We start from the raw sequence: 21,287 nt of genomic DNA on the forward strand, positions 1-21,287 counted from the left end.
GTACAATTCAGCTTCTTTCCTCAGATTACATTCCCATGTAATCATTAAAATTAAAATAATGCTTAGCTTGTCTTTGCTTTTATATTCAGACGCTGAGAGGCGTTTAGTATGCAGACTGAATATGAATCTAATAGAAACTTTATTTGAATAGGACAGTTCCCTGATTTACTAACACCTACTTCTGTTACCAGCTAGTCTATTTTGAAATTTCATTCTAAACTTGAAACTCGGGTTGGTATTCATCCAACCCACTTCTGGTATTCATCCACTTCTGGATTTCCATTATGAGAAAGTCAGTATCTTGAAAAGTATCCTGCAATCTTCCTTGAAATATCTGGGTGGTTGATTAATAATAATAATAATAATAATTTATTATTTATACCCCACCCATCTGGATGGGTTTCCCCAGCCACTCTGGGTGGCATCCAAACCGAATATTAAAAACACAATACGGCATGTTTTATTATTATTTATTAAACTTAAATCTCCTCACAAAGGAGATCAGGGTGGTAAAAACACTAATTATAAAATAATACAAATTTTAAAATCTAAAAACAACCATATATTCTCACAGCTAACAATTTCAAAGTTGCCAGGAACAGTATATTTCAGCCATCAAAGGCCTGGTAAAAAGAAAAGTTTTTTAATGCCTCCTGGAAGTTGATAATGAGGGAAATAAATGCAGCTCATTCTGCAAATGGGGAACCATTAATGGGGAAACACCACACACACGCCCTCAGTAGCCTGAGTCACTTTCTTCCTTGTGAATATGTATGTGGCTTGCAGAAGTGCCCCAATTTGCACTTTAAACACCAAGCTAAGAGCGAAGTGCCCCACCTGTTGTTTGCTGCAGTAGCCCAACATACCTACCTTCAAGTCAATCTACCTGCAAGTAAGCATCTCAGCTAGTGGTTTCATGTAGTAAACTGGTGCATATACTTGAAAACACATCTGTTCCACTCACAAATAATTCACCCAAGCGGGAATTCCCTTGAGTAAGCATCCCACACTTTGGTCTTCTAAGTAAGTTTGGGAGCTGTATTCTCCTATTTTAATGTTACTGTTAATGTTAATGTTACTGTGTTAATATTTCTTAAACTGCATTAATAATATTAAACTGTAGTTTAAAATGCTATATTATGCTTCTGTTGCGTACATATAATTTAAAAAATGAAAACTTGCTTATGAATCACAAAAGAGAGTGATTTACAAATCATGAAAGAAACTGGGCCAAAGGAAGCTGCTGAATGAGCTTTTCTAAAAAAGAAAAGAAAAAGGGCGTAACTGGCTGTGGTTTTTCATCTAGCCATCCTGCAAGTCATCTAAACATGAAAATTAGTCATAGCTGACTGACTCGTGGTCTGCTTCTGTGCAGCATAATTGACAGTACAGTAGTTTCATTTGGATCACTGCGGGCTGCATTCTATTCTGTGTAGAATATCTTAAAATGGATGATTTTGGTTCCTTGTTAATGTAGTTTTTTGTTGCCCTAAAACAAAAACAAAATCACAATCGACCCTCATCTACCTTTTCAGCAATTCATATTTTCACCACCAGCTGGCTCTAAGAGAGGTTGCAAAACATTTTGGTTCCCATAGGAACCGCTGATTGACAGAGATATTCTTTCCTGATTACTCATTCCTCCACTCCTGAGTCAGATTACAAACAAGTTTATAGATTAGAAGCTTTGGTCACCCAGTTCTAACAATTACAACACTTGTCAGGCCACTTCATGTCAGCAGCACACACAGAGACATTTTACACCCACAGCAACAACATATTGGGCTGAATTTATCCATGCTGCAACTCCAGTAAAATCCATACTATCACAATGGCTGATAAAACCTGATATAGCACAATGGGATTACGGGAATTACCGTAACTGAAGTACTTTCATGAAGAGGAATGTGCACTTAGAACCACAGTCCTTTTTTAAAAAATGATATTTATTAAAAGTTTAAAGATTACAGAAAAAAGAAAAACAAAAAAATTAACAGAACATACATTACAATACAGAAAAAGAAAAACATAAAAAATACAACAATACAGCAAAAAGAAACAAAGACACTAAAACACACATCCAATATTCCATATCTTTACCTTTCATTTACTTGTTTCATCGACCTCCTCACACCTCCCTTTTTTGTATGCTAGTTCAATTCACTATTTCAGCAAATTCTTTCCATCTTTCTCAATTTTTGTTCAATAATTTATCTTAACGGTCTAACCTTAAATTTTTCCATTTTTGCCCATTATCAATCAGCTTTTACTTAATTCTTTATTACATTTCTGCTAAAACCATATAGCTTCATTCCAGCATCCTTCTAACATTCATTAATTTTGCAATGTTTTGTAAATATACTTTAAATTTTTTCCAATCTTCTTCCACCGACTCTTCTCCCTGGTCTCGGATTCTGCCAGTCATTTCCGCCAGTTCCATGTAGTCCATCAGCTTCATCTGCCATTCTTCCCTGGTGGGCACTTAGAGCCACAGTCCTATGCACATTTACCTGGGAGGATGCTTGGTGAGTTGCATGTCAGATTTGAAGACGTGCATTGGCAGCCACTGTCTTATCGCTTCCTTATCAAGAGATGCTGAAAAATGTGAATGAGGAGATCCACAGCCATTGATCCAGTTACCTTTATGTTCAGTGGGAGCCCCACCCACAAAGATGCACAGTATGGGGCAGACACGTAAACACATTGGGAAGAAAGAAATCTAGGCTCCTCGAGAAATGACGCATTTTAAATAAAGCACAGCTTTATGACAAACACACCCATTGTTCACAGACTTGTTATAAAAATGAGATAGTTTGACTCATTGCAGTGTTGGTCCCTCAAGCACACCACACGATTAGCAACCATGAACAAAAGCAACTATTAGCATAGAAGTCCCAGAATAAAACAAAAGTTCGGTTGTTTTCAATGTTCTAGTTCTGAATTGGGCTGACACTGTATGTGAAACTTAGATCCCAGTTCAGCCCCCCTACTACTTTTTAAAAGGACATTTGGCAACATTTATTAGAGGAGTTATAATTCATATTATAGATTCAGGTAGGTAGCTGTGTTGGTCTGACGCAGTCGAAAAAATAAAAATAATTGTCCAGTAGCACCTTATAGACCAACTAGGTTTGTTCTGGTAGAAGCTTTTGTGTGCATGCATACTTCTTCAGATACCAATTAATATTATGTTTATTTATATCCCACCTTTTCCCCTGACGGTCTCAAGGTGGCTTACAGCTAAAAAAAGAGACATTAAAAACAATTAAGCATTAATAAGATATGTGAGATCTATTAAAACATAGCACCTTTTGTTAAGAAAAATGTTAGCAATGTTTAGGCTTAGTGCCTCTGAGCACGTGCAGAGTTCTTCGAAAGAAAGGACTTTCAAAGAGTCTCACTGAACATGTGCAAAATGGCTTTTGAAATGCTTCCTTGCCTGTCCAGTGACGGCAAAATCTTGCACCTCTCACTTTCTGTTTGGAGGCTGCAGGCTGGGAATAGGGACGTGAAACGGAGAGGGCCATAAAATCAACCTTGGAGCAATCGAAGAAAAACTGGAGCTACAAACATATGCCTGGACAGACGCCCATCACATTTATGAGCTTTCATGGCGCAATGCCCAAGGACGTTTGCCAGGAGGGAAAGCCTACAGATTACAGCAGGATTTTCTTCGGAGTAAACATGTTTGGGAGTTAAAACTCCAAAAGGCGAAACAGGAATTCCCGCTGGGCGCGTCAGCGCAGAAGCAGGCCCTACCGAGTTAAAGCCTTACTCCCATGTAAAGCGTACATAGCTTGGACTGCGGCCTAACCCGTTCAGGGACGGCAACAAACTTGTGCCAGCGACACCAGAGAAACCGGTTACTCCTGGGGCAGCCGGACGCGTTTCTTGGGCGGGCGCGCAGGTGGCGTGACGGGGCCGCAGCTCCGCCTCACAGGAAAAGGCGACCAACTTGGGCTGGGCCTAAGGCGGAGCTGAGGCGACGCCGACCGCTTCGGTTGGCGGCGGGCGAAGCGGCTTTCCGACATCGCCTCAGATCTCAGCGCCGCCCCTCGCGGAGGAGGAGGAGGAGAACGAGGAGAAGTGACGGAGGAAGGGGCGGGACCGCCGAGCCTTCCGTCTCTGAAGCGCCTCAGTCGCAGTTCCCGCCTTGACTACGTTGGCCGCCCAGCGACTTCGCAGGTTGCCGGAGCCCCACAGTTAATCGAGCGGGAGACTCCTCGGGGAATGGGGAGCCGCGCTGGGCCAGGCGGCCAAGGCGGCTGCTGCGGGCTGTGCGGCCTCAGGGTCGCCGTCGCCTTCTTCTTGCTGGCGCTTCTGCCCGGCCGGGTGAGTGGAGAGGGTGCCTTCAGGGTGGAGGAGTATAAAGCTGGCGTGGGGCTAGGGGTGTGTGTGGTGGTGGTGGTGGTGGGTACATTTTGGGGTAGAGGAAGACCCCTCACAGACTTGTCTAAAGGTCCCTGACTGTGTAATGAGAAAAGGTTTATTGGGGGGGGGGGGTTCGAGGTGAATTCTTGGGGGTTTGGTGGGTTCCCACCTTAGCAGCAGTAGTAAGAAAATATACCCCGGGGTGGAGGTGGGTAGGGAGAGACTCTTTGGGGTGCAATTCTGGGGAAAATGCTGTTTTACTCGAAAGTAACTCCTGTTGAGTTTTGTGGGACTTGCTTCCAGATCCGTCTGGGTAAGACTTCTGCTTTAACAGCAGCTGGCCCAGGTATCCGTTCTGCTTCAAATAGTTCTGGTTAAGAGTGCTGCTTCTCTGGCATGGAGGAGCAAAGGGATGCGGTAGGTCACGAGAACTTTAAGATTAGGACGGGCGGTCAGTCGTTGCTGTCTCTATGTCAAGCGCTTTAATTGTAAAAGGAAGCGTACATCTTCAGAGCCGGGTCAAGGGCGGGGAACTTGTAGCCTTCAAACATTGTCAGCCCATAAACTCTCCTGATCTATGCCGGCTGGAGCTGCGGGGGGTGGGAGTGGGCAAGGACATCTTGAGGAGTGCAGATTACCCCCCCCCCTCCCAGTGTAAGGCAATTTCCATTCTTCCTTGGGAAGTGCTTGAGCTTGTTGCAGAGAGCAAATTGGTGTATTGTATAGATTGCAGGCCCTTGTGGATTGCAGCCTACAGTTTGTTTCAGGTCTTATTTATCTAGCACCAGTGGTATGTGTGGCACTTCAGAGTGTAAAAGAGGGCAGGCTTTGGTCCCTAGAGCTTGCAATCTAAACTTTGATGCAAATTAAGTGGTGGCATCACATAGGCAGTTCCAAGCATATAGGGGAGCAAAGGAGGGAGACTGGAGTGAGCCTATTCTGCTTTAAGAATGTTGACAAACCCACAGGTAGTTTTAGGGGAGCACATTGAGTGCAAAGCCTCAGGGGAGCCACCAGGGGTGTGGCAACTAGAATGGAGCGGGAGAGGCAGAAGGGCACCAAATTTTGGCATAGCACAGGGTGTTAAATTTGAGACCCCAGGGTCCACCATGGTAAAATAGCAAAATCCAGCTGTTAAAAAACACCATTCAGTGATGAGAGGTCTGTTTTGTCATGAAAAGAGTGGTAAATCATTTTGTAATTGAAAAAATGGCTGGGTGAAAGCAGCATAAATGACTAATTGTCTGAATACTGTAGTAGCGTTATTGTGCAAACAAGACTGAGAAATCACCTGGATCAGGTAATTTGCCAGACATTATTATTCAAGCAACTAGGTGACATTCATAATATTGTAATAAATGGCTTCCAACAGTTCCAGTAGTTATTTGTAAACCTGCTGTTATTCATAAATGTATTAAATATTTCTATCTTGCATTCAAAACTTTTGTTGATGGTACAAATTTAAAAGCAAGTTGTGTGCTGCCAAATAGATGCAAAGCAGTGAAGTGAAGTTAGACATTCATAACCCATTGTTTCGGCTGACAGGACTCCTCAGTGGTTGTTGAGTCTTAAGAATCTCATTTTTTGTTCCACTCCCCAAGGAATCTAGGTCTTACTATTTAAAATTGAAAGTCTGAGAGGCTCACATCTAACACACCTGGCAGTGATACATTGTTTGGATATGATCTGCATTGACACAATGAATGCAGAAGTACTCAGTGGACTTGTTTCGTAAGAGTTGTGCTAAGAGCAGTCACAGCTCTTTGTTGCTCTTCTCTTGGATACCTGATGAATATAGCACAGATAGCTTCCTGTATTTTCTTTACTTTCTCATGCTTATTCCAAGTGACACGATAAACCTTTGTTGTGCCTAACATATTTTCTTTTGCTTCTTGGGTAGGACACTAACCATCAAGAGCGTAGACATGGTTGAGCATGGTTGAATGCTGAATGGCAGACATTGGAGTAATAGATGCAACTTCCATATTACTGTTTCAGGTTAAGATTGAACCTCTGGAACAAATTAAGTACTTAACCCGAGGTACCACTGTATTCCTATCTGTCATATCTAATAGGTGCAGGAGACCAGAGGTAGAAAAGTGGCAACTCTACAGAATAGCAGCTGGTTTCCTATTGATCGTTGCTGCTGTAGGCTTTGCTTGTGGCCTGCATGGAAAGAAGAAGTGGAACTGGCTTCTGGTTATCCATAGAGATCATAATGAATATAAGCAGTTTCAACAAACTGTTCACATTCCTTAGTGTTCCTTTGGAGTTGTGTGTGAGAGATGTGAGATTTACCTACTGCTACTGGGGCACATTATGTCATTGAGACAGTACATGCACTGTTCTTTGCCATGTATCCTTTATCTTATAAGAAAGAATTAAGATATGCATATTTGGCCACCATTATCCTCCCCCCATCCAAACTTTATTGAATTATTTAAAAACAATTGCCAAGCATAAAGTGTTTGTCTTTCAGGAAAAATACACTACAGTTGTTAAGCCTTGCATGTAGTCACTCACATGGCATCAAAACAGACTGCTTGGAAAATATTATACATTAGAGATTAAGCTCACATCTACAGGGTATGCTTCATTCTAGGGTGTTAAGATAATTTCTCCATAGTGGCCACCATTATAAATGTGTGGAGTATACAGTGTCTAGAAATAGTGGTACCTGTATTGAGCACAGCTTTTCCTTGTTCATACTAAGTGCTTAAATGGGTTGGGAACTTTGTGATCAACAGGGCCCCTTTCTGCAAAATGAAGTAAAAGAGTGCACCACTTCAAGCTGCAGATGGAGATCATTTGGAATGTTCCTCTGCCTTAAAAGAAGCTCCCTGCAAGTATTAAGATATAACTTTTATTCCTGGTGTGCTACTTTTCTACTAGCCAGGAGCGTTCACATAGAAAAACATTGCAAAATGGTAGCTTTGAACAGCATTCTGAAGTGGTGTAGTCAATTCTACCGCCTTATTTATGTATTTATTACATTTATATCCCACCTTTCCTTCAAGTTGCTCAAGAAAGCATACATAGCTCTTTAGCTAGGTGGTGTGTAGAGTGAGGAGGGAGTGGGGCTTCTGTTGGGGTTAGTGGGAGTAAGTTTAATGTATGCTTTAAGTTGGTATAATATTGCACTACTGTTGGGACGTGGGACTGGTATCTGACCATAGGATTATGACTTAGGAAAGGAATGCTGTCAAGTAGATGTGTGGGAAGCTGCTGTGTCTCTGTGTATCCTAAAATTAGAGGACTACAGTATTGAAATATGTGAGCTGAAAGGGTGCTTTAACTTTTGAGAGTTCCTTCAGTGGCACTGTGCAGTGCTGTGTGAGCACCAAACTGTGTGACATTTTAATTTAGGTAACCTCTGTGTAGGTAAATTCCATTTTATGAGCCATCTTCTTTTGGTAAAAATTGGATGGTTTTGCATAAATTCAAAATTTAAACTTAGGCATTAAGCGGGTATCAGGAGCCTAGTTCACTGTACACATCGTGTGAAATCCTATTTAAGGAATCTTAACTAGGGTATGGTATGATGTCTGCATGGATAAATTACAGAACAACCACCATCACTTGGTCTTTGGGTGCTACTGTGCAGTGAGGGAGAACCAACACTAGGTGTTTGATTTCATGGAAACTTTAAGTATGATTTGGATTCTAAATTCAGGTTAGCCAAAACCATGATATGGTGTGATGTTTGAAGTAGCTGTTTGGTGTGTTTGAATATTATAGGATCACAATAGGAGAGTACATTCTATGGTTTGTAGTTAGAAAAAGCTTCAGTAGACTGGTTGGAAACTTGGCAGTGTAAAAGTGGATGGTCCATGCTGAATTTTGGGGAGAAAGGATGAGAAATGGTTTATTTTGAATGATTTTTTAAAAAAAAAATGGTATGAGACTTTGGTGTGCTAATGGTGCTTTTATTCTATAGATTTTGTTATGGTGGTTTCTTTGGGGGGGGAATCTTCATTTATATTTTGTATTTTGGGAAATGGTTTGTTGTGTCAGGTTAAGAGGAATGTCTAGTATGTGCTGTGAGTTGTGCAATATGTTTGTAGTTTGGTCACAATAAGGCCTTTTCAAAACTATGTTAGTCAATGGTATTTCCTAAGGCGTCTGACTTCATATGCTCAATACAAACCTATTGTGAGAAAGTTTTAAGTGGAATGTAGGGTGGAATGAGAATGAGTGTGGGCAGAGAGGGTCAGTTGGAAAATGACAGCATGGCTGTGCAATGGGGCAGAGAAGGAGCTGGGAGTGGATGTGAGATGCGAGGAGATGTGGCGGGGCGGGGGGGGGAGTACTTGCAGACCAATACTTTATTTTCAAGAATTTATAATTCAGGTAAGCCAAGAGGTTAGAAGTTAAGTGTGAAAGGAGATGGTGGTGAGGAAGAAATTTCAGGCAATTTATAAAAATAGAGGCATGGGGTTGTGGAATATCTCTAACATTCACAGTGGCAATCTCATTAAAGAGGAGCCTGATTAGGAGGGAAAGTTGGCAATCCGTCTTACCTTATTTCACTCAATAATTTAACCACTTAATAGTCATCAGATGTTGCATTTGAATTGTTGCCCTTCTGAATGGTCTGAGATAATAACAGTGATATTTATTAGTTTATTTTTCTGTTTCAATAGAATTGTAGCCCTAGCCTCCTCAAAACATAATCAAATCAACAAACCTTTTTAGTTTAATATGTTGTGTTAAAGCCTTTCCATGTTCACTCAAAGTTGCAAAATACTTTGAAAATAAAGCTAGTATATGCTGTATTTTGTGTAGGATAGTATATATCGGGGTGGGTGGGTGGATGAGCGCGCATACACACACACACACACACACACACACACACACACACAAAATATATAAAAATAATAATTCTTACAATTAAGGAGAGTGATTGAGCTATGTTTCTTTAATATGCTAAGCAGAGTTGGATTAGTTTAACATTACACATGAATATTTCTGGTGGATTTTTTGTAGCTGAAATGTATGAATGGGTGCATTTCTAGCATCCTGAGTTTCACCAAGTTTTGCTTGGAGGACATAACTCAAGTAGGAAAGCTGCAACTGAGAAGTAAAAAGGTTTCACATTGGTAGCCTCCCTATGAATTTTATGTGTCCCCAATCTAACAGATGTGCACAGTAATTTGTGGCAGTTTCTCGTAATATAAACCACTTAAAAGTAGATGTATGTGAATGGAACTTAGGGGGGGAAATCTCACCTAGTTTTCATTCATGCATCTTGGTATTACTAATAATGAAAGCAGGTAGTATCCATAGATGTAATGCTCCAAAATTGAGTGTAGACATTTTTGCATATGGTTCAAATGGGTTTAGATAAATCTCAGTGTTTCATAGGGTGATAGTTAAATCACAGCAACAAATATGAGAGAATAATGTTTTTTGATTTTATCATTAATTCAAGTCTGCAGTAGCTGAAACGTTTCCAAGAATACTTGCAAAGAGAAACATTGTAGTCCTAAACAATAGTGCCTCAGTTCTTGTCAAAAAGGCAAATGATTTATAAAAAGAAGCTGGTGTTTTTCTGGTATACATGAGAGACTTTTGTGTAATTGTTTCTTATACATGTTCAATTTGAGGAGGGAAGAGATGACAGATACAATTTTATGTGCTTTGAGGGTTTTTAAAGATATAATTTAATTTTAATGAATTGTTATATTCTATAAGCATCAGATGCCTTCAGTATACAGTGGTACCTCGGGTTAAGAACTTAATTAGTTCCAGAGGTCCGTTCTTAACCTGAAACTGTTCTTAACCTGAGGTACCACTTTAGCTAATGGGGCTTCCCGCTGCTGCTGGTGCGCGATTTCTGTTCCGAGGTACCACTGTAGTAATAAATGGGTAGGATTCAAATCAATTTAAATCACCAATGAGAAAAGGCTGATTTGAATGCTTCCTAAGTGACATGACCTTTGTAATGGCATTTGTCTAATTATATAACCAACACCTGCAAGTCTGTTCACCATCTTATCCTGACCCACTTATCTGGCCTGAATGGGAGAGGTGCTAATCAGAAGATAATATGCTGAATTTAGGGAACACAGAAAAGCCATATTCTCCTTTTAAGAACTGTAGTATTGAAGATTACAAGATGGTTTGAATATATAGGCTTGAGTGCGTTGACATCAACAGCCAAAAAAGAATTGTCTTCCTCTTTCCTCACCTGGCCAGTTGGTTTGAAGAGCTGCAGCTCTGACATGAGGAGCGGAACCTGAGCTTTCCATGCTGCTAAGTCAAAACTTTTCCTAGCAACCAGCTGATCCATGCCTCAGACTTCGGCAGCTACACTCACTTAAGGCTAGTTCTGCAACAACGAACCATATGCCAAAGTAGATTCAGGGCATGTGTAAGGGAGTGGTGCTTCTCTCTTAACAGAAGTGGCAGTGCAGCCACTACTGAAAAAGTTGCCCTGGATGCAGTTTCCATTGATGTTTTTACTGTTACGATTGTAGCATTCCATTTTTATATTGTACAGTGTCTTGTTCCATTTTATAACTAAGTAAGGTTTATAAATAATTATAATAAATACATAAAATATGCTGTGCATATCCCTATTGATGCATAATCGTAAGCAATAGAGAACAGACATAATTCTACAAAATGTAGTTCCAAAAGTTCATTTTTGTAAGGGAACAAAGTCAAGGCTAAACAGAAATCTGGCAATCTGTCCTTGTAAGCCAAGTACATTACGTACAACAAAACTGTTGGAAGTCTTTCCAAAAACAAGTGTGGACTCTAATCTTTAACATCGTATGTGTAGATCCCTCTATAGATGAAAAAAGCTTCCAGAAATTTATAAGTTTCAAAGTATTAATGACAAAAAACTCAGTTAAGCTTTTACTGCATTAAGATTACTGAAAGTATTACTCTTTAAGATACAATGCATGAAACCCTGCAAATGCAAATTCAAACAGAAAATAGAAAATTGTTTGAAAATAACTATTATAAACACCCCTATTATATGTATTGCATCAGTAAGATAACCTGTGCTTTTTTCTTTTTAAAAAAAAGTTTAGGGGTACTCTCATTTTCCTACTCATATCGAAATACTGCCCCTCAATGAGGCCAAACTTAAGATTCACAGAATGTTTAGGGGTATTCACACCCCTGCGTCCCCCCCAGAAAGAAAGCACTGAAGATAACTACTAACAAAGTCTGCTAACAATATTTAGTACTAACATAACATTTCAGGAACAAGTACTTCCAATATTTGGCAAAAATCCTGTAAAGAAGATCAGCATTAATATTCTTCTATTGCAGATTGGGGGATGGAAAGGAGCTGAAGCTGAAGGAAAAGTGGCTTGAATAAGGTTCCCAATGGCTGATAATATTTCAGCCAGGGACTTGGTACTTTATAAGCCCTCTAAACTTTATACAGTGTTGCTAGTCATTCTAACTGTTGTTTCTAGTCGCATAGAAGAGAACACCAGTCTCTTGATGAGATAGGAGAAAGATGCCGATGACAGCACATTTCCTTTCAGCCCTGTGGATAAAGTGTTGTCACTAGACTGTCACATGATGCATGTGAGACATCAGAAGTCTTTGCCTTGCAGATCTTTCTCTCCCTGCCTGTCTCATGCAAGTTTAGTGATTTTTCTGTATACCTTTCATCACAGAATTTAATACAACCTGTATGTACACATCATTCTCATAAGACTGATATTTTAAAAAAGGGAATCCATTTGCAAGTTGATGAGGGAAAACAGGAATGATACACTTTCATCATTAATTACCAGTTCAGAGAAGTTGCTGACTGAGCTTGCTTCATAAAGGTTTACTTGGTTTGAGTCCTTTAGTCTACTAATGAGGAGCCTTTTTTCAGCCCAAAGGCCACATTTCTTTCTGAGCCAGAACAAAAGTGGACAGAGCACCAAATGTAAAACTATGTACACTATGCTACTTTATATACATTTACACACACACACTTTAAAGGCAAGAGGTGTTATCAGTCCAAGGGCACATTCCAGCTAGGAGGAAAACACTGGGTGTGAAGCAGAGCCAGTGAGGGGGGTGGCCTGGGAAGAGAAGTGTGGAGGTCTGTATATGGTCTCTGGGACTGCAGAAACCAAGGAGTATTTTTGGCCCGAATGCTTTTGTGTTGTTGTTGTTTAGTCATTTAGTCGTGTCCGACTCTTCGTGACCCCATGGACCAGAGCACGCCAGGCACTTCTGTCTTCCACTGCCTCCCGCAGTTTGGTCAAACTCATGCTGGTCGCTTCGACAACACTATCCAACCATCTCATCCTCTGTCGTCCCCTTCTCCTTGTGCCCTCCATCTTTCCCAACATCAGGGTCTTTTCCAGGGAGTCTTCTCTTCTCATGAGGTGGCCAAAGTATTGGAGCTTCAGCTTCACGATCTGTCCTTCCAATGAGCACTCAGGGCTGAACCAAACACAATTCTGAAAGCCTTCCTCCCATGTAGCTCTGTGCTCTTGTCCCAGAGTATCCTATGTAAACCATATAAATGTTAGGAAATGGTTTCTTAGCCCTCTCTTTTTCTAGTGTTTGCTATCAAATAACTGTATTTATTTCATATAATTTATTTCGTTAGAAGTGAAGGCTGCCAACATTTAAAAGAGGATTGGACAAATTCATGGAGAATAAGGAGATCAATGACTGCTGACCATTATGGATATGTTCTACCTTCACTTTCAGAGGCAACATGCCTCAGAATGGGAGCTGCAGGATGTGGGGAGAGTAGACTTGGGCTCAGGTCCTGCTTTCTGACCTCATAGGCATCTGGTTGGCCACTGTGAGAACAGGATGCTGGTCTAGATGTACCTTTATTTTCAACCTGATTTAAAAGTGATTTGTATCCTAAGAACCTTTCTCTGAAACTGATAATGACTCCTTACCATTTATGCATATTTGTTGAATATTTGACATCTGATATTTGACTGTAAGATCAGATCAAAGGTTCACCTAGTCCAACATTGCACAGTGGCCAACTAAATGCTCTTAGTGATTACAATGGTTCTTAGGGAATTTGTGTGTGCAAAAATTGACCAAGATCCATAAAATGGGACCACTAATTCTGCACAGGGCTTTGAGCCTGTGTTACTGTATGAGAAATCTCCATCATGTTGAAGGTTGTTCTGAGGTGATGTCACTTGAAAAGCATTGTGTTGGGATCTGGGAAAGCCCAGCCTGTTGATAAACTGAAATGCCTGTAGTTTGTGGGTATATTTAAAATGGTATTCTCATGAGCAGCCTCTGTTGGGACACTTTTAACATGCGTCTTGCAAGTGTGAAACCTATGGTCAACACAGTTAACATTCATTATTCTTCCTCTGTAGGTATTTTCAGACTCGTGTATCTGGTATGGCCAGTGTGAAGTTGCTTCTGGAGATAAAAGGTACAGTTGTGAATATAAGGGTCCACCGTTGCCACTGCCAAAAGATGGCTATGATTTGATACAGGTAAGTTTCTAGTGAATTACCATTTTACTGGAAAATAAGAACTTTAGTGGGGATAGGAAAGAAGAACTAAGCATATTTTTTTCCTAAACTCAGTTGTAGCATAAGGAAATCTAATGCTAATATTGGTATGAGTAAGGCAACATGGTAACTGAATTATGGACTATGTTTTGTTCATTCCACTTAGCCTCTGTAGTTGGTATATGCATTTCTTGACTTGAATGTCTACTCTATAAGGATTACGATCATATCAAATCTACCAGTCTCTTCTTCTGTAATGTTATACTAAGGAAGTATGAAATAGTAATTACTAATTTCACTATTACAGTGATTCTAAGCCTGTTAGTAAGCAAGCTGTTGAAAACAGTGAGATATTTTCCAGGACAATTGTCTAAAGTTGAGTGTGTAAAGGAGGTGGATTTGCCCTGCCAGACCTTAAACTTTGTTGTGAATCAGCTGCTTTTTGCTGGCTGAGAGAATGGCTGCTTCTTCAAAACACTGAAGTGTTGGATAATGGCAGATGAAGTTGATAGACTATATGGAATTGGCGGAAATGACTGGCAGAATCCGAGACCAGGGAGAAGAGTCGGTGGAAGAAGACTGGAAAAAGTTTAAAGATTATTTACAGAAATACTGGAAAATTAATGAATGTTAGAAGAATGTAGGAATTAAGTTATATGGCTTTAGTAGAAATGTTATAAGGAATTAAGTATAAATAGATTAATAGAATATTAAAGGAAAAAATAAGGCTACAATGTGTTAAGATAATTATAGGATAGAAAACAGAGGAAGATGGAAAGGAATTGCTGAAACAATTAACAGAAGTGGAATACAAAAAGGGAGGTGTGAGGAGGTCGTTGAAATAAGTGAATGAAAGATAAGATATTGAAAATGTTTGAGGTGTTTTAAACTGTTTTTGTTTGTTTTGTTCTGTTTTGTTAGTTTAATGTGTTAGTGTTATGTAGGTTTTCTGTATTGTATTGTATTGTTCTTTTTTTTTTTTGGTAGTGTTTAAATGGTTGGAAAAGTAATAAATATTATTAAAATAAATAAATAAATAAAGTTGAGTGTGTAACCCTTGCAGTAGAAGAAAAAAATCACAGGCTACTTTATAATATTTGAATTTTAAATATTTATATTTATATATATATGTATGTATTTGATTTTTTCTTAAGGAACTCTGCCCAGGTTTTTTCTATGAGAATGTTAGCCTTTGTTGTGATGTACAACAACTTCAGACTTTGAAAAACAACTTGGAGCTCCCGCTGCAGTTTCTTTCCAGGTATGTGGGTTGTTTGTCTGGTTGTTGCTTGTGGTATTTGCCCCCCTGCTCTCGCTTCTCAATAAACTAGAGAAAATATGGTAGACATTTACTTGTCTAGGAAATATAATGGGAAAATAAATATCTACAAATGCCTTTATTACAATGTCTGTCTTTACCCAACAAGTGCTCCAGAAGTTGTTCTGCTCATTCTCTGATGGTGGAATGCTACCAGAGAGATGCATTTTAGTAGACAACTTTCTAGAAAGGTTGGCCAAATAAATGTATATAAATATTAAGGATTTTTATGATTTTTATTCTGCTTAATAATATCTCCAGACCTCTTTCCAATAAAAGAGAACTATCTGAAGAGTCTCTGTGATGCTTTCCTTATATTTGTTTATAGTTCATGTTTTCTTCAGCTTTTATTGGGGCAACAATACTAAAATTTAAATACAGTGGACCCTCTGGATACGAACCTAATTCATCCTGGGGATCCGTACTTACCCCAAAAAGTCCATATCCGGAGGCGCCGCTTCTGCGCACACATGCAGCACGATAGAGCACTTCTCCGTGCATGCGCACATGGCAAAACCCGGAAGTATACACTTCCGGGTTTGCTGCGTTTGTAACTCGAAATTACGTTACCCGAAGGTAACATAATCCGAGGTAGCACAGTAAATGGTGGCTTCTGAATCTTGGGCTGCAAGCCTACACATTCTTATATGGGAGTATTCCTATAGTAGAACTGACCTCTGAACATGCATGCGTCAGATTGGACTGTATGTCTGATTTGATTTCACTGCTGTGCTGCTTACGTAGTTTCATTTCTTTCCTCCAGATGAAATGCTCTGAACTTTTCTGTACTCAATATTGCTGTAGCCCTTGCTGATCATTCTTAGAACTACACATTTCAGGAGTGCATTATTAATTTAAGCTTTGATAACCATAAGAACTGTTTGTTGTTTTTGAAGACAACTGCTACATTCTGAAAATTCCTGCATTTTCTGTGCACATACTGGATAAAGGAATAAATGTTTAATAATTACTCTCTCTTCAGGTGCCCATCATGTTTTTATAATTTTGTAAACCTGTTCTGCGAACTAACCTGCAGTCCTCATCAGTCTGAATTTCTCAATGTAACAAATACAACTTCATATATTGATCCAGTTACGAAAGAGACGAAAACCAACGTCGTTGAACTGGAGTATTACATTGGAGAAAAATTTGCTAATGGTAAGCGAGGCAATCAAAATAGTTGTGTATCATTTATTTTTGTTCTTAGAAGATTTCATAAAAGCAGTTATTTGCCTGTATTCTCATGTGTAATTGAACTGTGTGGTTCATCTGCAAGTCAGAAGTTGAGTAGTATGGAAAAGAGAGGATTGAGTGAGTGCCTGGGGAGGAAGAGAGCTGTGTGTATATGTGCCATTGAAGTTAGAAAAGTGGGATTCAGTATTAATCCTGTTTGCAAGGCTAATTCAGGAGACTATAATCTTACAGTTCATTTCCCCCAAAGAATATTAAATCTGGCAACTCTTTTGTTCTCCAGTTCCCCATAAAGTACCAGGGTAGTATTTCTCATCTGCCCTGTACATTTTCTGTTGGCAAACTTCCACTGATGCATGTTGATGCCCTCTTCCTGGACTCTCACAAGGTTTCCGGTGCTCATAAAATCAGAGGGGTGTGCAATAGAGCAGTTTCCTCCTTTCCTGTTTGAGGCAACTGCTGGGCTTGAACACACCCAGCTACCTTTGCAACCAAATTGTCACATCCTCCTTGTACATTTCAGTTTCCACAGCAAGCAGAAGACGGATTCCTTTGCTGATGCTACTGCTGCTGCTGTTTGCCCCAGATCCTCTCACTGCACTGGGGTTGAGTTATCTTGCCCTCATCTTTTCAGAGGCAGAAATGGCACTCTTGTCTTCTGTAAAGGCTAGGGCAAAGGACAAGAGATCCCTCCTGCATGCTTTGCAATTAGTGGAAAACTATGCAGAGAATCTGTTGGTGAGCTAATGAGAAGTTTTGTGAAGCCTAGATTAATCTTGGACTGTGTCAAAACCTTTTGTCTTCAAGTATTTCTTCTGCTATAAATTCAGAATTGCTTTATATCGGATGCTAAGCCAGTTTAGTAAATTCTTATTTGTATCCTTACTGTATTATCAGCATTGTCTTTTTCTTTATTGAAATGATACTTCTAGCTATGTATAATGCATGTAAAGATGTGGAGGCACCATCAAGCAATGTTAAAGCGCTGGGACTATTGTGTGGAAAAGATGTTAGGGAATGCAATGCAACCAACTGGATTCAGTACATGTTCAGCAAGGATAATGGTCAGACTCCTTTCAACATGATTCCAATATTTTCAGGTAGGAAACAAATGTTTTAAATAAACTTTTCCTTATTGACTATTAGTAGCTAGTGTCTTGAACTTGAGCCACTAATACATACTGAATTTGAACCATCCCCCTAGGCAACGCAGGATTAACTACTGGGCTAATAAGGCTATAGCTTTAGGTGTATGTGTGTATAATTTCATATATACATAAAAATGTAAGGCTATAATCATGCACTGCAGTTTAAATGAGTGCTGATACATACTTCTAAAAGGGAGGAGATGCTGTGAGGTCACTTTGGCTTATCTTCCTCACAATGTTTTTTTCTGTCAGCATGTGTAGAAGAAATATTAGATAGGAACTGTTGTCTTTTTCTGCATCTGCCGAAGACCATCTTCTTCCAATCAGCCTTTTAAGTTGAAATCTTTTCCAGAGTGCATCTGCATTGCAATTCTTTGAAATATGTGTTATCACTTGTTGTTTGCTGCCCTGGGCTCCTTTGGGCAGAAGGTGGGGTGGGTTAAATGCAATAAATACATCCTTAACTTGTGGCAATTTTGAATTCTTTTTAAATCCTGGAATATTTTTTTTCTATGGGCCTTGGATCAAATGGTAAACTTGCTTACGCTAGTGAACACAATTTTTTTCTAATGGTCTGGCAACTTTAAAAGTTGAAGTTGTCAAATGGAAACTATTATGGAAACTATTATATTTATGTTGGTTTTAATTTGTCATAGATTACATCTACAATTATAGTATCTTTGGGTATTTTTTGAGTGTGTTAACTTTTCTCTTGTTAGATGTTTCTATCCATGGAATGACACCAATGAACAATGCCACCAAAGGCTGTAATGAGTCCATGGATGATGTCACTGGGCCTTGCAGTTGTCAGGATTGCTCTATTGTCTGTGGTCCCAAACCACAACCCCCTCCACCTCCTGTACCTTGGCTTTTGCTTGGTTTGGATGCCATGTATGTCATCATGTGGATCTCCTACACAGGATTTTTGCTTGTGTTTTTTGCAGCAGTTTTTGGAGTTTGGTGTTACAGGTAAATAGCTCCCTTTTAAAACAGCATTGAAAATTCAGTGTTGGAGTTGTTCATAAACTGTTAAATAATCCCACTGTTTACTAAAGGGTAGAATCCAGTGGGACTTTAACTTTTTCTTTTATCCTGCAGTCCCCCCCCCCTCGGTTCAATCTGCTGTAGAGAGTGAAGCCATGTTGTGTGACAATGAACAGCTTACACATAGACAGCATTTAGAAGATCCCCATACTGCAGTAATGCTTTGTTTTTGCTTAGTATGCAGTTAACTGAACAGCCACTAGCATTCTCTGTGCTTTAAGGAACTATCTAGGACAAGTATAGCATACCTGTATATTTATACATTTTACACCTACACTGAGTACTGTATATATTGTCAGACTTGGTGGCATAGCAAGGTGAGGAGAGTGCTTGTAATATGGCAGACTTAGCTGGCTTACCTTGAGATTTCTTTTGCACCTGGTGTTGACTTAAAATAAATCCTGGGTGCTGCTCAGTGTGGCTGCTGCACTGTGTATCTTCAGCTGCATCGTTTTTATCTCTGAAACTACAGAGGCAGCAGAAAATCTGTCAGAGTAAACAACTGCCCTATGAGCTGTTCATAGTCATGGGATTCACCCTCCCTGATTGCTGAGTTTTAAAGAGACAGGGAAGGGGGAAATCAAAAAACCCCACAATGTATTTAACTCTAAAATTAATTTTTGTTTGTTTACAAATGGTCTCATAGAACCCTTGTCTGTGCCTGACAATTGCACCATTGTAGCTTGGTACAATGAAACTGTTTGTATGAAATTGTACCACACGGAAGCCTCTGGCCAATCTAGTCTGTGCAAACTCTGATTCAGTAGTTCAGTTTTGCTGAGAAAGAGGAAGTGTTTTTGAGAATTTAAATGAGGTCACTAGGAACCTATAATACATTAGCTAGTGAGGGAGATAACTGCTTAAAATGTGTTGAAACCAAACATTGTGCTCTAAAACAAAGTGATTGTGATTGTAGTGCTTCCCAACTAGAAGGTAGTAAAAAAAGCTTGGTGCACTTATTTTACAAGACGCTTATCAAGGAGAATAACAGGAAGATGTAGCACAATAGAAGGCGATAATAATTCTGTTGTTAGAAGGGATGATTAATATCAGCATGCGTAATGATGATGATTCTGTGACCTAGTTTGCATGTCATCTTAAGGCATAGTTTAAAATAAACTATGGTTTAAAGTGAACATGCACTTAGCTCTTTCCTTCAGTGCATCAGTGACAACAAAGAAACCAGAGACTGACTTTTTCCATTATGTGCGAAGCAATGTCTTATAGCTTATTTCCCATCAAACTATGGTAATAAGCCAAGGCTTGTTCATATGTAATGTTTCTTGCTTGGCGCACTGAAGAGGGGAGCAGGGGAGTAGCAAAGTACACTGTCCATTCACATTGAACTATTGCTTCAATTAAACCATGGTTTAATGTGACATATAAAAATGGCCAAATGTAGTAAGTGCTTCAGGTTCATAAAATGTATATGTCTTAGTGCCTGTACTCTGTTGATGGCTTTGTAAACTTGTATTCTACACAGACCTGAAGAGCTTAGGAGATATGTGTAAGACAGTTAAAGCGAAACCTTGGTTTTTGAACGTAATCAGTTCCGGAAGACGGTTTGACTTCTGAAATGTTCAAAAACCAAGGCACAAAGGGCGGAGAAAATTGAGAAAAATGCAGTGATACCTCCGCAGAAGCCATTTGAGTTCCAAGGTGCATTCCAAAACGGAAGCATTTACTTCCAGGTTTTCAGCGTTTGTTCCGAAATGTTCATCAACAGAAACGTTCGAAACCTGAGGTACCACTGTATAGGGCAGAATTAAGTAGTATTCAACAGAATAACTGGTAAAGTTTTCCTGGATTCTAACTTTTTAGGGAAGAGATAGTGGGGGTTGTTATGTGATTGAGTAGCAAGATAAATAGCAGGTTGGGGAGAAGGCTAGACTGAATATCTCTTCCTGACGCACATGCTAGTGGTGTTAAGAGCATTCAAGTGATCCTCACCTGCAGCCACAAGTGGTACATTCAGGTAAGATTTTATTCAACACAATTAAATAATATGCCTTTTCCTGACTTTACTACTTTGGGTAAGGATCACTTGAATACTCTCAAGAACCCTAGGAGAAATGTATAGTCTCACTTTCTCCCAATATGCTATTTTATTTTAATTGTAAATAGGCTCATTGCATGAGGTGCCTGATAAATAAGTACTTATTGAAGGATATTTTACCACTCCAGACAGGAGTATTAAAATGTTGAACCTACACTTTCCCTTGAAAGGTACAGTCCAGGAAAAACTTTGCCAGTAGATTCTGATGAATCATGTAGATCACCTGTTTACTAGAACATTTACTACTACATGATGATTTTGAGGTTTCCGAATAAATATTCTCTAACTTGAAGCAAAGAGACTGCTGTAACTCTGCAATGATCCAGTGAAAAAGAGAATGGCACTATGTTGAAGAAGAGCAATTAATGTCAAATTTGGCAATGCAGTTACCTGCCACAGAAATGGCTAGTGATTGATGCTGGATTTTCCTTAGGCACTATACAAATACTTTAGCCACCACAGAGTAGCTCAGTGCAAGTACTTGTGATTGATGTAATGAAGACTTGGCTTCCAAAAATTCTCTAATAATGAATAAAAATTCTATAATAACAGTTTCTGTATTTTCTTTAGTCAAAATAAAAAATTCCTTCCAGTAGCACCTTAAAGACCAACTAAGTTAGTTCTTGGTATGAGCTTTCGTGTGCATGCACACTTCTTCAGATACACTGAAATAGAAGTTGCCAGATCCTTCTATA

The 21,287-nt window shown here is 39.4% G+C and overlaps 1 protein-coding gene and 2 long non-coding RNA genes across 5 annotated transcripts in view; 1 reads left to right on the forward strand and 2 right to left on the reverse strand.

The window, feature by feature from the left end:
• Positions 1-461: 461 nt before the first annotated feature.
• On the reverse strand, positions 462-3,770 carry LOC310713523. Its single transcript, XR_014529303.1, has 2 exons — positions 2,483-3,770; positions 462-1,912 (listed from the first exon to the last, which is right to left on the reverse strand). It is a non-coding gene; the product is annotated as an uncharacterized lncRNA (long non-coding RNA).
• NPC1 (NPC intracellular cholesterol transporter 1) overlaps positions 3,677-21,287 on the forward strand; it is a 43,257-nt gene continuing 25,646 nt past the window's right edge. Inside the window, exons 1-6 of one of the 3 annotated variants that reach the window (XM_083517676.1) lie at positions 3,677-4,332; positions 13,695-13,817; positions 14,990-15,096; positions 16,136-16,311; positions 17,277-17,444; positions 18,212-18,461. In XM_083517676.1, coding sequence (XP_083373802.1) covers positions 4,231-4,332; positions 13,695-13,817; positions 14,990-15,096; positions 16,136-16,311; positions 17,277-17,444; positions 18,212-18,461 — 926 coding nt within the window. In that variant the 5' untranslated portion in view covers positions 3,677-4,230. Of the gene's footprint in view, positions 4,333-11,843; positions 12,494-12,778; positions 13,818-14,989; positions 15,097-16,135; positions 16,312-17,276; positions 17,445-18,211; positions 18,462-21,287 lie in introns of those variants that run through there. The other 2 variants (XM_083517677.1, XM_083517678.1) reach the window with 2 other exon arrangements.
• Positions 6,767-21,083, reverse strand: LOC310713525. The gene is made up of 2 exons (XR_014529305.1): positions 18,896-21,083; positions 6,767-12,845 (listed from the first exon to the last, which is right to left on the reverse strand). It is a non-coding gene; the product is annotated as an uncharacterized lncRNA (long non-coding RNA).

This window comes from Podarcis liolepis, assembly GCF_965112155.1.
Source record: "Podarcis liolepis genome assembly, chromosome: 8".
Lineage (NCBI taxonomy): Eukaryota > Metazoa > Chordata > Lepidosauria > Squamata > Lacertidae > Podarcis > Podarcis liolepis.